This window comes from Dipodomys spectabilis, unplaced genomic scaffold, assembly GCF_019054845.1.
Source record: "Dipodomys spectabilis isolate Male_0828 unplaced genomic scaffold, ASM1905484v1 ptg000096l, whole genome shotgun sequence".
Classification (NCBI taxonomy): Eukaryota; Metazoa; Chordata; class Mammalia; order Rodentia; family Heteromyidae; genus Dipodomys; species Dipodomys spectabilis.
Window position 1 is genome coordinate 22175916 of NW_024870773.1, and position 25587 is coordinate 22201502.

The window sequence follows — 25587 nt, forward strand, 5'->3', positions numbered from 1 at the left end:
AGAAAGTTGAATAACAAGTGCTCCCCTCTTCTATTAGGGAAATCTCTGTTCCAAATTTCTTCCCAGGGACAACCCCAGCTACTCCTACCTGAAGACAAAAGGATCTCAGCATGAGGCCAGCCCAGGCACAGTTAGTGAAAAGACCCTATCTGAAAAACCAAACTAAGAGCAGAAGGTCTGAGGTGTGGCTACGTGGTAGAGAGCTTGCCTGGCTTAAGGCCCTGAGAAAGAGGAGAAAGGGAGGGGAGGGAAGGGAGAGTTGAATAAAAGTGAGAGAGAATATAAATTCAGGGCCTGTACTTGCTATGAAGGCATTCTGCCACTTGAGCCACCCCCTAAAAATGCCCGTTTCAGACTTGAAATTTAACATCATAATCACTGGTTTTGAAGCCAGGTACTTTCCAGTTGGCTGTGGCCCACTATTGTCTAACTTAGCATATAAACTCCTTCCCCCTGCCATGAGGTGCAGCCTTCACCTGTCTCCCTGCTTCTGAAAGTCTCCAGTAAGTCAATCTCTGGGCAAGTCAGTCTGCCTGCTTGTTCTTCTCTAGGCACCATCTGCCTCAGTGGCTGAGCCTCACACCAGAATCAGGTTTATCTGAAAGCTATTACTCTCAAAATTCCCACTTGCCAAGTGTTCTAGGCTTAGCACTAACTCCAGGCTGAATACTGCCAGGTATCTAAGTCTCCCGTGGCGATATGATCAGAAACATCATTCTACAAAGTTCATCTTTGAACAGTCTGCACCTGGAGCCTTGGGCCCTCCTCTGATGAAGTGCTCCTCTCCAATGGGGTACCTTGGCATCTAGTCCCTCCCCAACTGGATATTGCCTCTTAAGGCAATGTCCAGTCTTGGCTTACCCTCTCACTTGAGTGTATTACATTCTCTAGGAACTCCTATTCTCCTGATTTCTCATGACCTTCTCCTTCTCCCCCACTGCTTTCCCTACCATCCCAACATTCTGAAAATCAGCTTTGTTTTCATTTACACCTACATCTCCTACTTCCTTTCTCAATGAAGGTTGTCCTCATCTACCTGGAGAACTAGCCAGAACAGAGCCCATCATTGCATTGTGACACTGATCTAATTACTAGGATCTACTGGATTTCATCAAGAGTGGAAGGTCTCAGCACACAGGTGAAATACAGTCACTTCCAGGGCTTATCAATGACTGGGACTCAACACCAGAGCATCTGACCATGCAGATCTGAAGTAGGGCTTGTGAGACAACTTCTAGCAAGTTCCTAGGTGAAGTCAATACTGCTCATTTGAACTATGCTTTCAGAACCACTGACAAATGTGTTCATTCCCAAAACACCAGACCCACTGCAACGACCTGGGTCCAGCCCACCAGATATCACTATCTTGCCAACACTAGCATCCTGTAAACTAAGTAGAGCCATCTCTTTAAAAGATCTGATATTATCTGGGTGCTGATGGCACATACCTGTAATCCTAGCTACTCAGGAGGCTTATATCTGAGGATTGAGGTTTAAAGCCAGCCTGGGCAGGAAAGTCTGTGAGACTTGTATCTCCAATTAACAACCAGAAAAAAACAGGAAGTGATACTGTGCATCAAAGTGGTAAAGTGCTAGCCTTGAGCAAAAAAAGCTCATGGACAGCGCCCAGGCCCTGAGTTCAAGCCCCATGACCAACCAAAAAATAAAAAAGATCCAGTATTAGAAGATCTTTCTGGCTTAGCTAAAGACTAAAGTGTGTGTATTATTTGGGTGGTACCATTAGCATCCCTAATCCTGATGAATGGCAAACATACCAGCTACTGTTCCATGTACACTGATGTGATAGGTTTTATGTAAACATTATAACTTCATTACAATAGCTACCCAGCATCTTCAAGCACAATGAACTCCTTCCCATCTCTCCTCTACCAACACCCCATCCACCACACAGGGTCTGCCCGCCCCTTCCGATCTTCCAGCTGGATGTCCTAGAACCATGAGAAATGTGGCTACTCTTACTTTATACTTGTCTTTTGTGTGTGATGTGACATCCTTGCTATAATAGCAGACACACACTACACCTTTATATATGTGACTTTCATGTCAAAACAATGGTACGCTTAGGTCATGTGACCAGCCACATGCTGCTGAAAGCAAAAAGAGGAGAGAGTTGGAGAGAGTTTAGAAATGACCGTGCTGAAGCTAGGTGTCACAGTGGCATGTCAGTGCAATGCCTATTTAATTGAAACCTTGTAATAAAAGTTTAAATACATAAAATGTTGTTTGTTTGTTTGTTTTATCAAAAGAACTTCCCCCACTTCCCTGACCTGATACATATGGAGGCTAGGCAAGTGGAAAATTGGCTATTGTAGGGAACAGAGAAATGGCAGGTCCGACTTGGGTTGGTGTCTTCTTCCTCAGAAAGCAGTCCGTGATGGAACTCCCAGTCTCAGGTGAGCAGGAAGCCTGCCCGCACTGGCTGTCTGCAGCAGGTGGAGCCCACCGCAGGCCACTCTGCGTCACGGAGAGCACATCCTCAGAAGACAAGGAAGAGCAGGGCTTCGTGCCTGGGCAGAACTATGTTCTCCACAGTGCGCTCCATGGCCCGTACCTGCTCCGGAGAGGCAGTTAAGAACGCCAAAGGCCCAATCCGCTGCTCTGCACATGAGTGACACAGGTACCCACCCTGGTTTTCCTTCCTGTTGCTCTGTGGTGAAGGATAAGCAAAAGAGGTAAGGGACCAACCCAGCAACAAGAACTTCTCACCAACAAATGCTGTGTTACCATCGTAGCTGCCAACTGACAGGCATTATGATTTTGATGTTCTCCAACTGACACAAACCCTCAAAGGTAACACCTCCCACAAGTCTATCATCTAGCACAGATGCCACTCTACCAAGTTTCCTTAGAGCAGTAACGTGCTTCATCTGGTCAAGAGATGAAGAATTAGGAAGTGGAGGTGTGGCTCAAATGGTAGAGCTCCACCCTTGAGATGAAAAAGCTTGTAAGCAAGAGCGTGAGGCCGATTTCAAGTCCCAGTATTGGCAAAAAAAAAAAAAAAGTAGGGGAGGGAAGAACTAGGCTCTAGCAGGAGGGGGGGGGGGGGGTCAGTGATAGAGCACATGCTTCTTATGTACAAGGCCCCGGGTTTGATCCCAAATACCAAATAATGAAAATAAGAGCAGAAGAAGAGCCAGAGAGACAACAAAACCCAAGAAAAACTAAACAAAGCTCTGGGAAAAAACCTCTAGTCACACCCTCATCTCCCAAAGCAGAAAGCTTCAGCACATCCAGACAGCAATACCTGTTGTGACTCCTGACTATTCCATCCCTGCCATGCGGGCAGGGAAGCCCTCACATCTGCTGGGCTTTGACACATGAAGAGCTCTTTAAAAGGGATCACACAGCTTTCTCTTGTTTTCCTCACCCCACAGCCCAGGTAAGCACAAAGCTTACAGTGATGTAATGTGCACGGCTGCATTAAACCCCAGAGAGCAAACATACGTAGGTGATGGGCAGTTTCTTCATGGTGAGGACCGTGTCCACGGGGATGGCGTTATTGCACTGGCCCACACAGCAGCGAACCACTCCTGTTTTTAAGACATTACTTGTCAGCTCTGCTTGCAGGAAGTACTCCTGGGAAGGAAAGAGCCAGACGGAGATGGAATGGCAATACACACCACTGCTACATTCTTTAGACACAACCTGCGTCACTCATGTGAGAAATACACTGACTGTCCTGTTTTCCCTTTGTGGCTCAAACTGGTAGAGCGCCAGCCTTGAGCAAAAGAGCTCAGGGAGAGCACCCAGGCCCCATGTTCAAGCCTCACAACCAACAAAAACAAACAAACAAACAAAAACTAAATCAGGATTGGAATTACCAGTACAAATTCTTGACATTTTTCTTTCCTTTCAAAAACACAGATTTCCTAGCTCTGCTAAAAAGACAAAAACAAAATATTATCATTTCTGAAAGGCTAAGAATTTGCTCTGGTGCATGATGGGATGAAACATGAAGCAAACATGGCCACCTCCCCATCAGGGAGAAATCCTGACAAAGCCATGAAGGCTGAGTCTAAGTAAGCCTCTATCTATAGCTACTTCCAGTTACAGGAAGCCTAGGGCAGGCAACGGCACAACCAGTTTCACAATCACACAGGAAACATATCTAGAATGCTGAATATTCCATTGGGCAGACAACTGACCCAGTTTCTACAGTAAGACATGTGCACAGAAAGGGGAAAGGATATTGATTGCTCTAAATTAAGTAACTTAACGGACTAACAAATAAATGCTTATTTGGTTCCTGGTTTTAGCAAACCATTGTTTTTTTTTTTTTTTTAAAAAAAGCATTTTTGACACAATCACAAAAGTTCAAGTTCCCTGTCTGCCAGAAGATCTGCATCTTCCAGAAGTGGGGCTTTACTTAGTTTAGTGTAGATGAGTTTGAAGACCTGGTAGCTGAGAAGTGTCTCTTTCCTGATGGCTGTGGAGTCATATATGTCCCAAATCGTGGTCTTCTGGGTAAGTGACAAACCCTGCGCTGTGAGGGCCTGCAGTGTGCAATGAGCCACACCCACAAATAAATTTCCAATAGATCTTGCATTATGACAAAAAAAAAATCTTACAGGTGCTAGTGGCTCATGCCTGTAATCCTAGCTACTCAGGAGACTGAGGACTATGGTTTGAAGGCAGTCCAGCAGGAAAGTTCATGAGGCTCTTATCTACAATTAACCATCAAAAAGCCAGAAATGGAACTGTGACTCAAAGTGGTAGAATGATAGACTTGAGCAAAAAACTTAGGGACAGTGCTCGGGTTGAGTTGAAGCCCCCAGGACTGGTGCATGCATGCATGTGCCCACGTAAACACACACACACACACACACACACACACACACACACACACACACACATCCAATTTATCTCACATTGTGAATGATATTGTTCTTCTATTATACTTACTAATAAGTTAAGGGTATGACAATATGATTTTGTTACAAGTCAAACCACTAGGGTAAAAGTAATTCCATGAAAAGCCACACTACAAGTTCTTTAAAAAAAAAAAAAAAGAAGTACTTATAACCAAAATGTATACAAAAGTTCATGTAATATGTACAGACTATTTGTATATAAAAATTCTGCTTAACTCCTTAAAGTATCGGATAAGAGATTATAAAAAGTCGCATAATTTTAGACCTAAAATAATGATGGAATTTTCATGAGACCCTCTTGTATTAATTAATGTTTTAATATCAATTCAGGTTTTTTGTTTATTTGTTTTTGTCGATTGTGGGGTTTGAACTCTGGGCCTGGGTGCTGTTCCTCAGCTCTTTAGTTCAAGGCTAGTGCTCTACCACTTGAACCATAGCACCACTTCCAGTTTTCTGGCCGTTTATTGGAGTCTCACAGACTTTCCTGCCCAGGCTGGCTTTGAACTGCGATCCTCATATCTCAGCCTCCTGAGTAGCTAACATTACAGGCATGAGCCACTGGCACCTGGCTAATTCATGTTACTTTTTTTAAAGACTGTGAAGAAGCATACTTTTCTTCACCTCATTCAGACTAGATATCTGGAGATATTTTCTCTCTAGGAAAGGCTGATTTGGGGAAAAATCTGGCAGCAGAAGCAGGTGCATTTCAACTGAATCAAGGAGGGGAAGAGCGGAAGTTAAGATGCAGAAAAACTGACTGCCAAGCCCACCCCTCCCCCACTCCGAGTGCTGAGAACCAACTGACGGGGGAAAAAAAAAAAAAAAACAAAGTTAAGAAATACAAGAAGTCAGTTGACAATTTAGATGGGTCTTTAAAAATTTCATCAGGAAGGAATTTGGAAAGAAGACACACTCTATTTTACTGCTGGGAACCCTTTTTGCACAAGTGGCTGGCTTCTGCACATCCAAGAAACCTTTTCCCACCCAGCATCCAGATGTGAGGACTCCAATTTGAGTCCTCCAACGGAACAGTATTCAAATGCTCATAAATTAACTTGGGCTTTCCTGTTCCTCTTACCCCAGCAAGAGTCAAAATGTTTTCCAGTGATTTGGTCATTATGAGACGCTTCTTGGCACGCGTTACTGCAACATACAGTAAATTCCACTCATCCTCAGAAAATGACTCTAAAGAAAAAGGAAAAACAGTCAACTCAAAAGCCTGTTTCCACATCTTATGTTCTCATTCAAATATACTCAATTCCAAAATACCTCTCAACATTTGCTGGCTGTCTATACACAATTTTCTTACAAATAGCAACCACAAAAGCAAACAAGAACCTCACAGACTACAGTGGCATGAAATGCTAGATTTTTTTTTTCTTTTCTTTTAGCACTACCATAAATCCTAGACCATGCTAACTATTACCAGCACCTGATGATGTGGATATCCATCATCCAGTTCTCACAACACCTATGAGGTAGATGGAGAAACTGAGGCTCACAGAGGAAAAGTCGCTCCTACATGTAGGCCTACCATGAATCAGGGCCAGAGCTGGACCCAAGTCTACTGGTACCTAGTACCTACGTTCTCTCCCTTCCCACATTTATCTAGACTGACTCAGATAAAGCTGGAGATGTCTAACATTGTCACAGAGAAGGAAAACACCCCTGAGAGGGGCACTCTGTTGAAGTTAAGATTTTTCTACGAATCACAACATTAACAATCAAGAGTTTAAGTTTAATGATGTTGTTTATTTTATTTTTGGTTCCTTCTAGAAGGACCATATCAAGAGGCCACACGAACAAAAGTTAAGGCACTCAAAATGAAGCATTCAAGCAATGGTACCTACTAAAATACCAACATACCAAAGTAACCAGTTCATGTCCTTACCAACTCTAAAGTGAGGAAGCTGGGCAAGATTATGCCTGGCACAAGGCACTTTCACGAAATCATCCAGAACGTGCACAGTGTCAAACTCCAGGCCTTTGGCTTTGTGTACAGTACCCAAGATGTACTCTAGGACAGAAAAACAACTTTGTTAGGGAGGGTCTCAAGGGGGGGAGGGGGGAGCTTTGTGGGGAAAAGCAAATTATCATCAGGAAAAAAACCTGAAAGGAAAAGTAAAAAATAAAAAAAAATTTATCTTAATTATTATCAACCCTGGGAATACCAGGAATACCGCTAAGAATTGCCATCCACAGCCAAATGACTTGACCTACCTTCTCTCTACTCTTTATATATGGAGGGACAGAAACACAGGAGAGGGCTGTGTGGCTTGTCCAGCATTATCCCTGGCAGTGCTAGGGCTAGAAAATCTTGTTCTACTGGCTTGAAAATAGCACACCAATAAAAGAGGGCCTGAGGGAAAACAATTGCTTTGCTCCCTTTTTCTCATTATTTATTTGTTTTCACTTAATACTGCTACTGCACATCAATCCCAGGGCCTTATCTAACCCTTTCTCCTAAAAATAAATACCCTCCTTCAATGCCAAAGCAGCTGATAGCTTTTTTTTGTGGGTTGTGGGGCTTGAACTCTGGGCCTGGGTGCTGTCCCAGAACTCTTCAGCTCAAGGCTAGCACTCCACCACTTGAGCCACAGTGCCACTTCCAGTTTTCTGTTTGTTTACTGGAGACAAGAGTCTCACGGACTTTCTTGCCCGGGCTGGCTTTGAACTGCGATCCTCAGATCTCAGCCTTCTGAGTAGCTAGGCTTACAGGTGTGAATCACCAGCACCTAGCAGCTGATAGCTTTTGAAGGCCATCCACAGTTACTGACACTTCATGTAGGTAAAGAAACAGTAGAGGGAAGCCTGGTGCCGGTGGCTCATACCTGTAATCCTAGCTACTCAGGAGGCTGAGATCTGAGGATCGTGGTTCAAAGCCAGCCAGGGCAGAAGAGTCCCTATAGGACTCGTATCTCCAAGAAAGCACTCAAAACCCAAAAGTGGAGCTGTGGCTCAAAGTGCTAGAGTGTTTACCTTGAGCAAAAGAGCTCAGGGACAGTACCCAGGCTCCGAGTTCAAGCCCCACGACTGACAAAAAAAAAGAGAAAGAAACATTAGAAAGCAAGGAAGAATCAACTACTTTCCTTACCTGCAAAGTCCAAGTCTTCTATGTGGCATCTTTCTATCCTTTCCACCAGTTCTGGAATCCTGATATTGTACTTTTCAACCACAGCGATCTTTGCTTCAAGCTCCTTGTCCTCTGCAGCAGTCACATATCTCTTAAAGCCACTGAAGCCTTCTTTATGCACCCATCTTCTGATGAATCTGTCCCTGATGACGAGGTTTCCTAAGGAGGGGATGCACACAGCTTGACAGGAGGTAGATAACACAAATGCACATTTTCAACCACAAGCACAAAGGCAGATGGTAGAGTTGAGGGACCCAGGGGCGAGTCCTGACAGCATCACTAACTTGCTGAGTATCCCTGGACAAATCAACATGGTGGTCTCTCTACCTCCTCAGAGGATCAACAGACTATACTCAAGAGCTCTACCTCTTTCAGAGGATTTGAAATAGCACAATCCAAAATAAAAAGAAAAACTAGAAGCCAGCATTTGGGGCCCATATGGAAGTGTTGATGGGCAAAGCTGCCCAGCTTGACAGATACAGGGGAAGACAGCCTAAGGGACCAGCAGCAGAGAGCAGAAGACTTGTGAGACAAGGATTCTGGAACTCTGTTGGTACCTCTGAAAACAGGAGGTTTAGGGCATTCTACTCTTTGAGAGAGAAGATCAAAACAATCTCCCCTTCCAGAAGAACAACAAGAACACTGACTCTGGGACTCCCAGCTCCTAGCCCTAAGGCCAGCCAACTACTCACGTTTCTTCCGTTCTTCCTCTGGCTGAAGAAGAGTCCAAATATCAATGATTCTGTCCAGTCCAAATGATTTAATCCCCTGAAAAAGTTTGTTGGTAAGGCTTTTTGTTTTGTTTTGCTTTTGAATGTAACAAAATAAAACAAATGCAGGGATGGGATTTTACAATAAAGTAGTTTCTTGGAACTAGATCTCAAACTGCATCTACAGGAAGTGGGGAACTTCATCAAGCACAAAGCACTAAACTATAATATGGCTAGAAACTCAGAATTTGCAGATTCTCTTGCTCTAAATCTTCCTGTTCTAAAAAGGACAAGATCTAGCTAGCTACATATGGCTTTCTCATCAACAAAAGGGCAATTTGAGCAGACCTTCCAGGAATAGAAATTGTGTTACCAAATGATAAATACACTTGAGTAGAATACTTACCATTGTTTCTTAAGAGAGAACCCCTGAGTGTCTAAAGTCCATATCATTCTGTGATTTTGAAGGTCAGCCCTTGGAAGAGAGGGCCTGAGTACACTACAGGTTAACCTTGTTCTATCTAAGCAGTGCCTGCCCAGTCCTGGCTGTGACCCAGTGCTCCTGTGGTTCCAGCCCAGATCAGAGGACACATGTGATAAAGGCTCCACCCTCCCCCAGAACTGGTCATCTCTTAGGGAAGGACAGGTGAAACAATGACATAACACACAGATCAAAACATGACAGTATCCATTATGACCCACAATCAGATATGCAATGGAGTGTCATGGCATGTACTACAGGCAGAGCAGATGTAGGAGGGGGAAGAAAACAACGTGCTTCCTATCATACCTACGGGGATGGTATTCCATAATCACTTACCATAGTGAAAATGGCTAACTTCTAACAGAGGAAATAAGATAAAGTCATCACACCAGCAATGAAAGAAAATATGCTCATGTGCTGAGTGGAAAAAAAAAAAACAGCACCCAGTTCTTATGTATACAATAAATGAAATACTACGCAGAAATATTAATCTGTAAGGACAAAGACAACAGAACTATCCCAAAATAGATTATATGAAATACTGGGATTATGTGGTGGTTAACTGGAGATTATAGCATCATGGACTTTCCTGTCTAGGAAAGATCTTAGCCTCCTGAGTAGCTAGGATTACAGGCATGAGCTATTGGTGCCCAGCTTAAAATATACCAACCATATTTACTAAGTGCCTGCCACACAGTAGGGCCTTTTTACCATAAGTAAAAAAACATATATAGTAGTTATCTAACCTAAAGTTAAAAATATCACAAGCTTGTCACTGAATCCTACTTTCCCCATGGAACAGGCACAGGAAAGACATTGTTTCATCTTCAGTATGGAGAAGAGAATGGGGCATATAGATGCCACATGTGTTAGTGACAGAGGCAGAGCTAGAACTCAAGGTTTTAATTCCATGTGAATTAGGGTAACTGGTGTGGCCCAGGATGTCATCAGCTCCACTGTTCTCTCACATGGACAACATACAAGAAAAATTCCAGGGAGCGAGCAGTCTCCCATTCAGAGTCAAGACTCATTTTTTTTAGAGTGGAAGAAAAGGTCCTCGGTCCTTAGTGGGTCTGACATCATAGGAATATTCTGATACCATAATTAAAGTAGCCAGGAATAAGGACTTCAGGCCTGGTACAGTTGGCTAAGAATTCAAAAACCTAAAGGCTTCCTTGTAAGCTGATCCTAATGAAGCTGAACATTTTCAGTGGCTACCTGCTATGTTTCTGTGCATGAAGTGGTCTCCAGAAATTTACTCTTACCCCAATCAAATGTATCTTGGAAGGTACTTCTCCTTCTGTCACCCTGACAGCCTCATCAAACACGTTGGCATTGGTCCGTGACAAAAGAGCCACTTGTCCCTTTACATCACCTCGAATGCCACCTTTGGGAAGAAAGCATACATTCCATGGCAAATCAAATGAAAGACGGCAATTAATTTTATAACTTGCAACTTTCTAAAAGAAGAGCAACGGCAAGCCTTACTTTGATGGTTTCCTCCAACCAACGTCTTCTTCCTTACTCTCTTGCAGACATCCAAGATAGTAGCTCCCACATAAGCTATTTCCACACCAAATCTAAAACTCTGTTGGAAGACAACAAATGAAAGGAACTGAAACCAGCACAATATAAATGAACACACTTCTATCACTGCCAAGACCTGACTTGTGCTCCACAGGCTGGGGATGTGGACATTTTCTAGAGTAAAACTGAGCCTGGCTGGTGATTTGTCTAAGGGTTTTGTTATTTTGTGCTGGCAAGTTTCCATTCATGGGCATACTAAAAATGCCTGACCAGCACTTTTTTCATGCGTCATGGGGCTTGAGTAGGCTAGCACTCTACGACTTTAAGCCACAGGGCTACTTCCAGTTTTGGGGTGGTGAATCGGAGATAAAAATCTCATGGACTTTCCTGCCCGGGCTGGCTTTGAACCATGATCCTCAGATCTCAGCCTCCTGAGTAGCTAGGATTATAGGCGTGAGCCACCGGCACCTGGCCTGACCAGCACCTTTGAGAAACATTTACTTGAATAGTACTTCTCAAAACTGTCAATGTCATTAAAAACAAGTAGAGTCTAAGAACTTCTCACAGCCAAGAAAAGCCTAAGGACACATAACTATAACTAATGTGTTCTCCTAGATGGGATCCTGGAGCAGCAGAAAACATCATTCAAAAACTATCAAGGAATTTTAGCAAACTCTACACTTTCATTTATAATAAACTATCAGCTGTGGTTCATTAATGTGGCAAGTGTTCTCCATTAATATAAAATGCTAATCCTTAGGGCTTATTAGAGTTGAGCTTATATGAGAACTATCCTGGTCTGTACCATTATTTCAGTGTTTCTGTAAATTTGAAAGTACTCTAAGACACACATCAGGTCAATTAAAAAAAACAGCTTTCCTGCTGCCACCTTTAAATTAGTGCTGCAGATGGGAACACAAGGAAATATAATCAGTTCACAGACCTCTCACTAACTTTACACAACTCAGTAGTTTATACTTTAATACAAGTAACAACTCAAGTCCTCTAGGGTGAGAGAGCTGATCGTTTTTTACAAATGACAGAGGTCCTACAAAGAGTACTTTTTGAACGTAACTATAAGCCACCTTCCTCCCCCCTACCACCAAAAAAATAGCAAGCGTGACAGAGTTTGACATTTTTTGCAAATTTCTTTAATGTTTGACTTCTCTTCCTTATATCTGCATTCAGTCTAATGAAATATTGTCTTGGCTGAAGTATGTGAAGAAAATCTAGCCTTGGGGATGAGAACGTTGCTTAGTGGTAGAGTGCTTGCCTAGCATGCATAAAGCCTTGGGTTCAATTCCTCAGTACCACATAAACAGAAAAAGAAGTGGCGCTGTGGTTCAAGTGGTAGAGTGCTAGCCTTGAGCAAATGAAGCTCAGGGACAGCAACCAGGCTCTGAGTTCAAGCCCCAGGACTGGCCAAAAAAAAAAAAAAGAAGAAAATCTAGCCTCACACAGATGTGCAGCTGGAGAAGAAGGAATGCTTATATAATTAAAGGGCACTGTGATTTCTCACACTCACAAGCTTTCAAAGTTTCCACTTTGCTTGAAAGAACCCTTTTCTAAAAAAATTGTTATTATAGGGGCTGGGAAGGTGGCTCAGTGGTAGAGTGCTTGCCTGCATGCATGAGGCCCTGGGTTCGATTCCTCAGCACCACTTAACCAGAAAAAGCTGGAAGTGGTGCTGTGGCTCAAGTGGTAGAGCTGAGGAGCTCAGGGGCAGCACCCAGGCCCAGAGTTCAGGCTGCACGACCAACAACAAAAAAAATTGTTATTAAGCCGGGAGCTGGTAGCTCACACCTGTAATCCTAGCTACTCAGGAGGCTGAGATCTGAGAATCTCAGTTCAAAGCCAGCCTGGGCAGGAAAGACCGTGAGACTCCTATCTCCAATAAACCACCAGAAAACCGGAAGTGGCACTGTAGCTCAAGTGGTAGAGTGCTCGCCTTGAGCTGAAGAGTTGAGGGACAGCGCCCAGGCCCAGAGTTCAAGCCCCACGACCAACCAAAAAAAAAAAAATTGTTATTATAAAGGTGATGTACAGAAGGGTTACAGCTACGTAAGTCAGGTAATGCATACGTTTCTTTTTGAGCAGTGTCTCCCCTTCCCTCACTGTCTCCCAGCACCTAAAAGTAAGAATTTTGTCTTTGGCAACAAACACTGTTGTTTTTCCTTGAAGTCACTGTTATTTTCACTCATCTTTGAGAAACTGCAAATATCCACTCTGCCTAACCTGAGGTGGTCTGTCAGTTGTTCTTTCAAGTTGGAAAAAAAAAAAGGTACTATAAGAAAAAAGCATCCGGGGCTGGGAAGGTGCTCAGTGGTAGAGCGCTTGCCTTGCATGCATGAGGCCCTGAGTTCGATTCCTCAGCACCACATAAGCAAAAAGAAAAAAGCCGGAAGTGGCGCTGTGACTCAAGTGGTAGAGTTCTAGCCTTGAGCTGAAGAGCTGAGGGACAGCACCCAGGCCCAGAGTTCAGGCCCCACAACCGGATCCAAAAAAAAAAGAAAAGAAAAAAGCATCCACTTCAGCTCATAATTGCCTTGTGCTCCTTGTCAGTCTACAGCTTCAGTCTGCAGAGGAAGTGGTTTGTGTGTACTTCCCATTGCAACACAGGAATATTAGAGAGATGTACTGCAAAAGGTCAATGGGTAACAAGATAATCATTTTCACTTCAGAATCAAGGACATGCTCAAGTAAACCTTTTTCTTTTTAATCTGAATGTGCTGAAAGAATATAATTGTTAGCCCAGTTTGGTATCAAGGCGTTGATTCATAAGACACCAATAGTTTTACCCTACAACCATGCAAATGCCAACAGAGAAACATGACTATTATGAGAATAGTTTTGACTCTGTAGACCTGCTGAGAACCACTGCTTACAGCAAAGGGTTTGTTATATACTGTGAACCTAGCATAGAAACATACACAAAGCCCAGCATGTAAGAAACTAGGAGGGGACAGGAAATACATTGTTTGCTTACAATCGTGGGGAATGAGGGGCAGAGACTTACCTGTGTGAGATAGAAGACGTGTGTGTGGGGAACTGTGAACAGAGCATTGACTGCACCCCGGAAGGTATAGATCTGTTGGTGTGGGTCCCCTACAAAGATCTTCCCACATGGCTGAGACAGAACTATATTCATTATAGCTGCAACCAACAAGAGGGAAAGTGAGAAATCTGAAGGATTCCAACCCATACAGCTAAAAAGAAACCATATTTAAAAGAGAAAAGGATGTATATGCTTTCACAAAACTAAGCCAGAGCAGGATAGACAAGGGTTGTCTTTTCTTACAGGATAGGTGCTCAATCAAAAGGAACACTTGTATAACAGTCAAAGGAAACAGGTTCTGGTTCTACAAATGCAAATGATCTTTCGTTCTGGGTGAACTGAGTATAAGAAAATTTATAGGCAGATATAAAACGAGGCAAATTATTTTCTCTAATACTCTAAGACTCCAAAATTACCTAGAAAGTCATATTCATACCACTTGAGAAATAAAAAACAATTTTTTTTAGGTCTAAACTGAAAACTTTTTCCCCATTCAGCATGAGTCTAGATCTTTATCACTGGGTGAGCTCCTCAATCAATATTTTTATGTTTTATTTATTCTTTATAGTGCTGGGGATCAAACCTAGGGCCTTGCGTATGTAGGCAAATATTCTACCACTAGCTACATTGCTCAGCCCCCACATTCTAAGAATAACTTCGGTAAAACAGTTAGAGGAAGATAAATCTGCTTTGAGTGAGAACAATTGCTAACATCTTTAGCCAAATAAAAAGGATTTCTCAATGACTAAATATCATTTGTTCCTCTTCTTTATCACAAATAAGAATAATCAACTTATTCCACACATAGTCCTCTTACATAATCATGATGGTGTTTCTACGTATTTGAGACTACTGATGTCCTGAATAGTTTATCACCTGGGGTACAGTCCTGGGCCTCATCCACAAAGATGGCGTCAAAAGAGGCAAGCAAAGGCTTGCTCAGCTGCCAGAGTTTCAAATAGCCTGGAAGAGGGAAACAGCAAAAGTCATAATTCACTTTCCTTAAGTACTGACACCTAACAGTGAGTGAGGTATGGAAACTTGCCTACCATCATGAGTCATTTGGTAAGCCTCTTCTTTGCATTCTCCCAGCTTCCGCATGTTGTCCCAGAGTCGGCTTGCTTCAAGGACACCATTCTAGAAAGTAAATGACACAATAACTCAAAGTTTAAGACCTTGGAAAAGAGAGCAAGGTGAACTCATGCTGTCACTACCACATACAGCAGGACAAGCAAAGGCATCATTACTGAATAAAGGGACAGGCACCTCCCAAGGCTCCACTTTTAACAGTGTGGAGGTTTCACATGCTGAGAGGAGGGACAAGCTGGGCTCACACAAAACATGAGAGCAGAGATCAAAGTCACAATGGCTGAAGAACTAGAAAAGGCCCAACTGCTCTTCTAGGTTCATTACTGACAATTGTTTAAAAAAAAAAAAAAGAGAGAGAAATGAGCTGGGCCCTGGAAGCTCAAACTTATAAATCCTAGCTACTCAGGAGGCTGAGATCTGAGGATTGTGGTTCGAAGCCAGCCCAGGCATGAAAGTCTGTGAGATGCTTATTTCCAATATCATTATTGGAAAAATCTGGAAGTGGCACTGTGGCTCAAGTGGTAGAGTGTTAGCCTTTAGAAAAAAACATCTCAGGGATAGTGTCTAGGCCCTGAGTTCAAGCCCCTGGACTGGCACCAAAAAAAAGAGAAGTGATTGAATAGACTTGATTTTACTAGTAACTTTTCTGCTAGTGAAGTCAATATAGAACCAATAACCAAAACAATTAGAAAAGACTCCCAATCATTAGATTTGATTCAATTCTGGGGCCTGAGGATGCAATAAGAAGTTCTGGGGGAAAAAATCATCATTCAATGTCTATTCTTGTCTGTTTAACAAGAATTAATGTGATGACTGACATGTCTATGCATGGTCTTCCCTGGAGAAAATACTGTACAATTCCCAGTGCCATGTCAGGCCTGTACTTTAGAATTTTTTTTTAATATATCTTTTTTAATCTTCAAGTGGTTATACAAAGGGGTTACCTTTTTTTTTTTTTTTTTTGGTCATGGGGCTTGAACTCTGGGCCTGAGCTCTGTCCCTCAGCTCTTCAGCTCAAGGCTAGTGCTCTACCAGTTGAGCTACAGTGCCAATTCCGTTTTTTTTTCTAGTGTTTTATTGGAGAGAAGAGTTTCATGGACTTTCGTGCCCAGGTTGGCTTTGAACAGTGATCCTCAGATCTCAGCCTCCTGAGTAGCTAGGATTACAGGCATGAGCCACCAGTGCCCGACTGGGGGTTACCTTTTGACACATCAACTTGTGTTTATAGTGCATCTTGATCAGTCACCCTTTTCACTGTTCTCCTCCCTCACCTACTTCTCCCCTCAGTTCCATCAAGTTTTCCGCTTCCTTTTTCACATATGTACATTGAGTGTTAAGACTGTACTTGTCCTGACAGACCTTAATCTCATCTGCCTATTTTCAATTTCTTGTGAGAAGGAAATAAGAAGATAGAAATAAGCTGGTCACTAGCGGCTTGAATTTGTGATCATGGCTATTCAAGAGGCTAAGATCTGCTGGGTACTGGTGGCTCACGTCTGTAATCCCAGCTACTCAGGAGGCTGAGATCTGAGGATTGCAATTCAAAGCCAGCCGGGCAGGAAAGTCCGTGACACTCTGATCTCTAGTAAACCACCAGAAAACCAGAAGTGGCACTGGAGTGCTAGCCTTGAGCTTAAGAGCTCTGGGACAGCACCCAGGCCCAGAGTTCAAGCCCCACAACGAACAACAACAAAAAGAGGCTAAGATCTAAGGATCTCGGTTCAAAACCTTTCCAAACAGAAAAATCTGTGGGACTCTTAGTAATGATTAACCAGCAAAAAATTGGAAGTGGAGCTGTGGCTCCAATGGTAGGGTACCAGTCTTGAGTGAAAAAGCCAAGCAAGACAAAAATAACAACAGCTCCCTAAAACTAGGGACATCTGATACTTACCAACTTCTCACTCTGTTCAACCATGACTCTCTGTCCTTGGCTGTTCTTACACCAAATAGGTACATGATCAATAGTCAGCTCTTCATCAGCGGAGGCAAAGAAGTTTTCCAAAGTCTTACATACAAGCTTGGCCCTGATGAATCCACCTTTCCCTTCAGCAAGAACCGAATTGACCATGAAAGGCGTTAACTTGAAGAGATTCAACTTCTTCTTCAGCTGGTACCTGTAATGCACATGTCAAGTAAATACCATTTGGCTTTACTGGCACTGTGGTAATGAGTTCCCCCTCTCCATCCCCCTCTCTCCAGTGACACCACAGGTAACTGAGAGATATTATACAAGGTGAGACAGAATGCTTAAAAGGCCACAAAAATCCTGAAAAGTCTTCATCTAATTCAATCTGGTTTTTGCTAGGCTTTCATGAACGAACATCTCACAGATCCAGAAGATGAATCTACTCATGGCTGTTGCTACTATTCCCAGCTGGGATCAAGGCTCCCAGAAGCCCCACAATGGGACACTTGAAGCTCTTTGAAGCCTTTGTGCACAGGAAGCCAGGGGTACATGCAGGTTTCCCCACCCAACTTTCCAAGTATCAAGATGTGTGATATCTTGATCATTTTGACTTTCTGTGCTTCAATGTCAGAGAAATGAGAATGCTCCTCTCAGCAAAATATTATGTACGAACAATATATCTTCCAGGGTAAGAGAACCAACCACTAACGCTGCCTGTAAATGGATAATGGCATCACATATTCTTAATGTTGTGGGGTAAGTTCACATGCGATCACGAGGATCGCATATAAAACCCAGAAAGAGACGTGCAAATGGCGCTGGCCTGGCAATGCTCACTTCCGCCCGACGTGCCCGTAGGCCATGGAATGAAAGGTTTTGCAGATGACATTACTGGGGAAGACGAGCTCAGCCTGCTTTGCGATGCTCTTGTTGAATGTGACATACAGAAATCTGCTCTGAGACCACTTCTCGGCGTACTTGACTAGGGTAGAGGTCTTCCCGGTGCCTGCAGAAGCCAAGAGGAGAGGATGTAACCCAAGCAAAACACACTCCAAGGGGGGACCCTATTCAGGTCTTAATCAGGCTTCTCTCTCCTCTGGCTTGAACTCAACATGACTTTCATAAGGACAAAAAGGGTGCAGCAACTTTAAAGTCAGGTAAAGGTGGATGGGGACATTGTGTTCCTGGCTCTAGCCAAACAACAAAGGGGAAGCTATCTGACTCTCCTCACTGAGCTCCAGTCTGACCCAGGGGAATATGTGAGTAACCTGTACGCATAGGATTTGCAAGGGCAAAGATAAACATCAGGTCTCCCGCAGCAGGAATTTAATAATGGGTAACTGTTGCTGGCCTAACATTCAATGATACATGCCAAGCAAGAGCATGAAAGGGAGACTCGGGGATTCCTCGGATCCATTCTAGACTCTCGTCTGTTCTACCTCTCCACCACTCAAGTCAATTGTTCTGTCACTTACTTAACAAGGATTTCTGAGTACCTACTACACGTTCAGCTCTGTGCTAAGCATTGTGAGATGCTAAAAGAAGATATACTACAGTCTAGCTGGAAATAAAACACCAACACAAGTGAAACAGACAACATGAGAGCATAGTGTGACACAAGACAGTGAAAAAGAATATGGAAGCTGGCACTGGTGGCTCACACCTGTAAGCCTAGCTACTCAGGCGGCTGAGATCTGAGGATCACAGTTTAAAGCCAGCCTGGGGAAAGAAAATCCGTGAGACTCTTATTTCCAATTAACTACCAGAAAACCAGAAACGGTGCTGAGTGCTTGCCTTGAGTGGAAGAGCTCAGGGACAGCACCCAGGCCCAGAGTTCACACCCCATAACCAACAACAACAAAAAAGAATATGGATTATCAACAACAATAAAAGTCTCACCTATAGACAAAGAGGGTTGTTTTGAAGAACTGTGGTAAACTAAAGAAATATTTATAAAATCCATTTGTCACCTATCTCTACGATTGTGATGAGGTATCAAGTGATTAACAAATTATTAGTTATAAGAGAAAAAGCTGGGTGCTTGTGGCTCATGCCTGTAATCCTAGCTACTCAGGAGGCTGAAAACTGAGGATCATGGTTCGAACCCAGCCCAGTGAGAAAGTCCCTGGGAGACTTTTATCTCCAATAAACTACTAAGAAAAAGCCAAAAGCGATGCTGTGGCTTAAGTGGTAGAGCATTAGCTTTGAGCACAAAGAGATTCAGGGACAGTGCCCAGGCCCTGAGTTTAAGCCCAGGACTGGCAAAAAAAAAAAGGTTACTGCAACTGGATATTTAGGATTCAAGTGACTGAAGAAACCTTTATCAGGGAGTTACACAAATGATGAGTCAATATACATGGCAAAGAAAAAGAGAAGAAAGAAGAAGAAGATGGAGCAATAAAGAAGAGGCATTAAAAAAAGAAAGAGAAGGGCTGGGAAATTGGCTCAGTGGTAGAGAGCTTGCCTTGCATGCGTGAGGCCCTGGGTTCGATTCCTCAGCCCCACATAAGCAGAAAAAAAAAAAGCTGGAAGTGGCGCTGTGGCTTAAGTGGTAGAGCGCTAGCCTTGAGCTGAAGAGCTGAGGAACAGTGTCCAGGCCCAGAGTTCAGGCCCCACAACCAGACCAAAAAAAAAAGGGAAGGAAAGGAGAGGGGAGGAGGACACATGTCTTTGGAAAGACAAAAAACCAGCTTTGAATTCTGGTTCTACCTCTTATTTGTTTATATAATCTGAAATAAGTTTCTTGTAGCTTAAACTTCCTTATGTATAAGCTAACCAACTTTTACAGAATGATGTTAAAGAGAACACCAAGCCAGTATACTGCATGCATTTAATAAATTGTAGTTAGCAGGTAGAAAGGAAAAAGAAATGGGTTCTAAGTAGAGAAAAATAGCATGAGAAAAGATTTAGACAAAAGACTAGTCAAGTATTTCAGGAGACTATAGGATCAGCTCAGCGACAACATATTTAGGGAAATTGCTAAAAATAAATGGAGGGAGGGCCCTCAAGATATCACCCTACAAAATTAGAAAGCTACTGGAACTCTTTATGCTAATTAGCAATGGCCTAACTTTCCTGAAGCAATCAGTTACTGTACATATACAATGATAATTGATGGTTTCAACCAATCCCACTGTCAATTAATATCTACGAAATATTTGTTAAAACAGGAATTCTAGTGTCAAAAAATGTTCCCTAGAGTAGTGCAAGAAAGCAAGTACTTCTTGGCCTACTGCTTATGAGACTATCTGACTAGACAGTTTGATAAAAGATCAATGCACAGATGTTCTGGCAGGCAGATAATGGGTAGCAGAGGGAATGATGGTAAAAAGTAGCAAACATGAACTGGATGCTCTATTCCAGGAACGTGCTGTGTACTCCCTTACCTGCAAAGGCCATAATTTTTACCACCTGGAGAGGCTCCATTTTATGGTTCAGAATCAGCTGTTGCTCATGTGTAAGTTGAATGGATGCTTTCTTGCTATAATCATTCACAGAAGAGAAATTAAAAAAAGGTAATGAAAAAGTGCAAGGAATTGACTGTCCAAAAATCAAATGAGCAGCTGGGTGCCGGTGGCTCATGCCTGTCATCCTATCTGAGGATCACAGTTCAAAGCCAGCCCAAGCAGGAAAGTCTGTGAAACTCTTATCTCCAATAAACCACCAGAAAACCAGAAGTGGCGCTGTGGCTCAAGTGGCAGAGCTCTTGTCTTGAGCTGAAGAGCTGAGGGAGAGTGCCCAGGCCCAAAGTTCAAGCCCCACAACCAACGACAACAACAACAAAACAAAGTCAAAGGAGCAAACTGGCTCATCAGAAGTTGACCCAAAATAGACTTCCCCTTCAAAGGATAAAAATGATGTTCTACAATCAGATTATGATACTGGCTGCACAACATGGTAAAGCTACTCAAAAATTACTGAATTATACTCTTCAAATGGATGAAATTTATATAATGTAAATTATACCACAATAAAAATGGTAATGTAAAATGTCTCCACTCCTTACTTAGCAGAATTAATAATGGAAGAGAAAACACTTGCTTATATTTATATACATACATACCCTGGCCAGACAGATGGCTCCTCCTTAACTTTAGTGGCCTGAGTATTAGAATTCTCCTGAAGATATAGGCAGTAGAAAATGTTGTAGTGAATCCTAATAAGGGAGAAAAGTAAATTAAAAAGACTTTCAAATTTAGGTCACAATCTATTTCTTAATCAGATTCTCTCTGGAGGTGACAGAAGCACTGTCAGGAAACACAGTTCTGAGCAAGGTGCTTGTTTCTATGTGTGACGTCAAACGGAACAAGATGGGGACATGCCATCCCCCGAACAGGAGCTCTAGATGTGATCTGAAAAGATCATTGATCTGGCTATGGTAATCCCAGCAACTCAAGAGGTAGAGGAAGGAGGATTTCAGTTTAAGACCAGCTCAGAAAAAGTCAGCACATAACCCTATCTAAAAAAGAAAAAACAAACTAAAAGAAAAAGGACTGGGGATATGACTTAAATGGTAGAATGCTTGCCTAGAAAACATGAGGTCTTTAGTTCTATCCCTGGTACCAGAGAGGAAGGGAAGAGAGGTAGGGAGGGAATGGAAAAGCAGTAAAATCCATGTTAGGGTTGCACAACATGCTTACTGCCTGCCCATCTGGGTGTCTTTACTCCAGGCAGCCTGCCAGATGTTACTGCTGGCAAGTGGGAGGGAGAACTGGCCAAGTTGGGACCTTCTCACATTACCACAGAGATTGTCATCCCCCCTCCGGCCGCGTACCTATTGCTGATGTTGATTCCCTTCTCCCTCATGGCGTAGAGCAGCACAGCTATACAGTATAAGGTTTCGGTGACATCTGGCATGGTCACTGTGGAGCCGGGTCTCCTGAGGCAGAACAGCAGCTGCTGGATGTCCTGGACGCCGCTGGAGAGAAGCACCATGGCTGCCACCAAGGCCCAGACATTAACGCCCTGTGAAGTGAGGCACACGGGATAAGCGGAGCCGCCCAGGCACAGGACACAATCAGGAAGATTTGCACCAGAAAATCAGGGACTAGCTACAGCTTGACTGAACTGAGCCCAAGTGCTCCAATAATATTTGGGAAACTACAGGACCTTCCTTTTGCTCCAGATTCCTTCTCTTCTTTGATTTTCTTTAGTATTATTACATTAATAAAGTACTGAACATGAAGCCTTGCATGGGGGGCGGGCACTCCAAAATTATGAATTCTCTTCTCATTGTCCCATCTCTCCTTTCTAGGTCAGTAGGAGTTCACATGTCCTCAGTGCCTCACTGGGAGGCACAAAGATGAAGAGACATCAGGACATTATGGTCCATGTCTGTAATCCCAGCACTCGGGAGGCTGAGAAGAAGGATCAAGTGTTAAGAAGCTAGACTGGACTATATCATGAGTTCCAGGTCAGTATGGGCTATATCGTTGACTCCCAGTCTCAAAAGACAAAAGACAGAAAAACGCACTGCAGTTTTTGGAGACATTGTAGCTGACAATTCTCTCACACTACAACATTTATTTACGTTTTTATTAGTTAATAATGACTAAATGTTAAGTTAAATACATATTAAATATGATTTTAAGTATCCTCTATGACGATAGTAGTAATGCTCCATTTAGATAATTCTAAGTAAATGGTGACTAACACAGAAGGAATTAATTAACAATGGGCACCTTATTCTTTATTATTCTTTTTTTTGGTCGTGGGCTTGAACTCTGGGCCTGAGCGCTGTCCCTCAGCTCTTCAGCTCCAGGCTAACGCTCTACCACTAGAGTCACAGTGCCACTTCCGGTTTTCTGGTGGTTTATTGGAGATAAGAGTCTAATGGAGAGATAAAAGTCTCAAAGACTGGGCTGGGAAGGTGGCTCAGTGGTAGAGTGCTTGCCTTGCATGCATGAGGCCCTGGGTTCAATTCCTCAGCACCACATAAACAAAAAGAAAAAAGCCAGAAGTGGTGCTGTGGCTCAAGTGGTAGAGCACTAGCCTTGAGCTGAAAAGCTGAGGGACAGCGCCCAGGCCCAGAGTTCAGGCCCCACAACCAACAAAAAAAAAAAAAGTCTCACAGACTTTCCTGCCCAGGCTGGCTTTGGAGCACAATCTTCAGATCTCAGTCTCCTGAGTAGCTAGGATTACAGATGTGAGCCACCGGCGCCTGGCTTCTTTATTATTCTTATACCTATCCCTGTTAAAGAACGAATTCTGAGAAAGGAAGTTTCCCATGCCCCTCGACTATACCTATTCTGTGAGAGAAAGTATACCCTACCACCATTAGCCATCAAGACAGAAAGAAACACAATGCTGGGGTTTCTAAACCTCTGTGGCTAGAATACAGGTGAAGGTTGCATGTAGTTACCAAAAAGAAACATGAGAGCCTTGGATCTGTGTGAGGGCCAAATAGGGCTGAGAGCCAGGAAACTCAGGGCTATTTTCTATCTTCTCCTTACCTCACTGTGACTGTAACAAGACCCTTAACTTCTCCACACCTTTCATACAACCAAAACTGCCCCCAATCTTATAAAGATAGATGGCTATCTTTCAGGAATATTTCAGACAGGACTTTTCAACAGAATAGGAAATTGCTTCTTAAAATGACTTCTAAATCCAAGAATTTGGAATTATATGGCCCTTTATTTCCTCCAAGGGGATCCACAACAAGATTAATGCTTCAACACATTCACAGATGAAATGGAGACTGTGAAAATAAATTTTTATCATCAACATACTTTCCTCCCTTGAAAAGCATTGCCCCCATCCTCCCACGGGCTCCTTCTCTGCGTACCCCAGCAGCCATGTAGAGGTCGGGCAGGTACTGACGCACACATGCCTCTGCCTCAGGAAGGAGAGGATGATCCCTCAGACTCCACAGCACCCTCTCAGGATCCACACTTGGGGAGCACTTAGTGGTGGCTGTGTATCTGTAAGACAGTCAAAGATGAGTCCATAAGGCAGAGGATCCATAAGGCAGCAACATACAAGAAAGGACGTGGTGAACTCTCCCTTGCACCAAGGAAGAAACGCACCGTATGAGGTTCAGCACACACAAGTCTGACTCCTTTTCTATGCCACAGTTCAAGAGGATGCCGTCCACTTTGCTCACAGCTTGCTCTTCATTCATCAGGTATCGATGATACAGCTTTTTCCAAGGAATGAACTGTGTAGTCAGAAAACAAAAGGAAGTGACGTGTGGGCAACGGCTCTTAGAAAGAAAACTAGGCCACAAACACACAGACAACATTCTACCAACTTACAGGCACTTAGAGCTCACAATTCAGAGGCTGAGCAAATCAGGTAGAAATGTTGCATCAACTCTGGGTGGAAACTAGGAAAACTGGGGCCTTAGTTCTAACAGTAATTTACCACAGATTCTGGAAAAAGCTAATGCTTGAGCTTCCTTATCTGAAACATCAGGACACTATAATATTCAGAGTTTCTTAAATATATGAAGCAAACTGATAGAAAAAAGAAATAGATAGTAACAGCTACTTTCAGTGGATGAGCAACCATACAGAAGTTGAATAAGGGAACCCAAGACTTGATCAACTCTTTAGTATAGAGGATACACCACCCAACAACAGAATATGCATTCTTCTCAAGTATACATGGAACCTTCTCCAGGAGACTCACAGAAATCTTATTAATATGACTCAAGTTATACCCAGTAGTTTAAAAAAATACAATGAAACTAGAAATCAAAATAGCAGGAAAACTAGAGCATACACAAATACACAGATTTTAAACAGGAAACTTTGTTTCTTTTATTCTTTTTTTTTTTGGTCTCCCTAGTGAAGGTTAGGGGAGTTCTAACAAAGATTGAAGCAGAGCTGAGCTTGGCAGTACATTTGTAATCCCAGCAATTTGGAGCCTTGAGGCAGGAGGAACAAGTGTGTGTTCCAAGCTTGTTCCTGCAACAGAACTATTAAGAAAAATCGGAAAAAAAAAAAGGCTCACCAAAACATAAAGCTGAGTTTTGGGGTAGGGGATAAATCCTTAGATAAACTAAGAAAAAAGAAGAAATGAAAGAATATTATAACACTATTTCTGATGTACAGAAATAAGAGACTACTAAGAACAACCACAACCCAACAAATTGAGTCATTTAGAAGAAATTAATACATTCTTAGAAATCACAATCATGAAGATATAGACACTGTGAAGACATCAATAATGAATAAGGAAATCAAACCAACTATCAAAACCTCCCAAAGAAAAGCCTACAACAGATAGCTTCACAGGGGAATCCTACACAACATTTAAGAAACAATTAAGTCCTACTTATACTGTTCCAAACACTGAAAAGTAGGGAGCACTACCAAAGTCACTCTACTACCATGATACAAAACCAGACACAAACACTAGAGGAAAAATCCTCAGCTGGGACAGATTACCAAAAATAAATCATCAGAAAATAACAAAAATAGCATTATTTTACCATCTCAGGAGGTTAAGTACAAACTAGGACACTGTCCCAAGGAGCTTCCCAAATGGAACAGAGAAAATCCTGACTTAGTCCCACCTATGACTGCTCGGTTCCTCAGTTCTCAATTTTGTGAACAGAAATACTAGTACATAAATACCTCTTAAAGCAGAAAGAATAGAGCTAGAGTGACACAAAATTTCTTCCAAAATCTTTTAAAGAAAAATCTGCTATCTTGCACTCCATCACTAATAATGGAGCAATGAAGGAAAAGGACAGGATCTTTCCTGAGAATATGGTATCCCAATATGTCCATCTCAAAGGGAGATTCCTTCATAACACTCATATATTAACCACCTCTTATAGATT

The 25587-nt window shown here is 42.7% G+C and overlaps 1 protein-coding gene across 4 annotated transcripts in view; it reads right to left on the reverse strand.

Annotated features, from left to right (window-relative positions):
- Positions 1-2170: 2170 nt before the first annotated feature.
- The window catches only part of Fbh1 (F-box DNA helicase 1), a 38857-nt gene continuing 15440 nt past the window's right edge, over positions 2171-25587 (reverse strand). For all 4 annotated transcript variants that reach the window (XM_042685884.1, XM_042685883.1, XM_042685882.1 and 1 more), the window contains 18 exons: positions 23825-23955; positions 23584-23719; positions 21571-21761; positions 20860-20952; positions 20183-20277; positions 17634-17802; positions 16782-17004; positions 14851-14938; positions 14678-14764; positions 13763-13899; positions 10708-10807; positions 10485-10606; positions 8718-8793; positions 7987-8184; positions 6784-6909; positions 5971-6077; positions 3466-3597; positions 2171-2668 (listed from right to left, as the gene is read on the reverse strand). In XM_042685884.1, coding sequence (XP_042541818.1) covers positions 2498-2668; positions 3466-3597; positions 5971-6077; positions 6784-6909; positions 7987-8184; positions 8718-8793; positions 10485-10606; positions 10708-10807; positions 13763-13899; positions 14678-14764; positions 14851-14938; positions 16782-17004; positions 17634-17802; positions 20183-20277; positions 20860-20952; positions 21571-21761; positions 23584-23719; positions 23825-23955 — 2382 coding nt within the window. In that variant the 3' untranslated portion in view covers positions 2171-2497. The remainder of the gene's footprint in view (positions 2669-3465; positions 3598-5970; positions 6078-6783; positions 6910-7986; positions 8185-8717; positions 8794-10484; positions 10607-10707; positions 10808-13762; positions 13900-14677; positions 14765-14850; positions 14939-16781; positions 17005-17633; positions 17803-20182; positions 20278-20859; positions 20953-21570; positions 21762-23583; positions 23720-23824; positions 23956-25587) is intronic.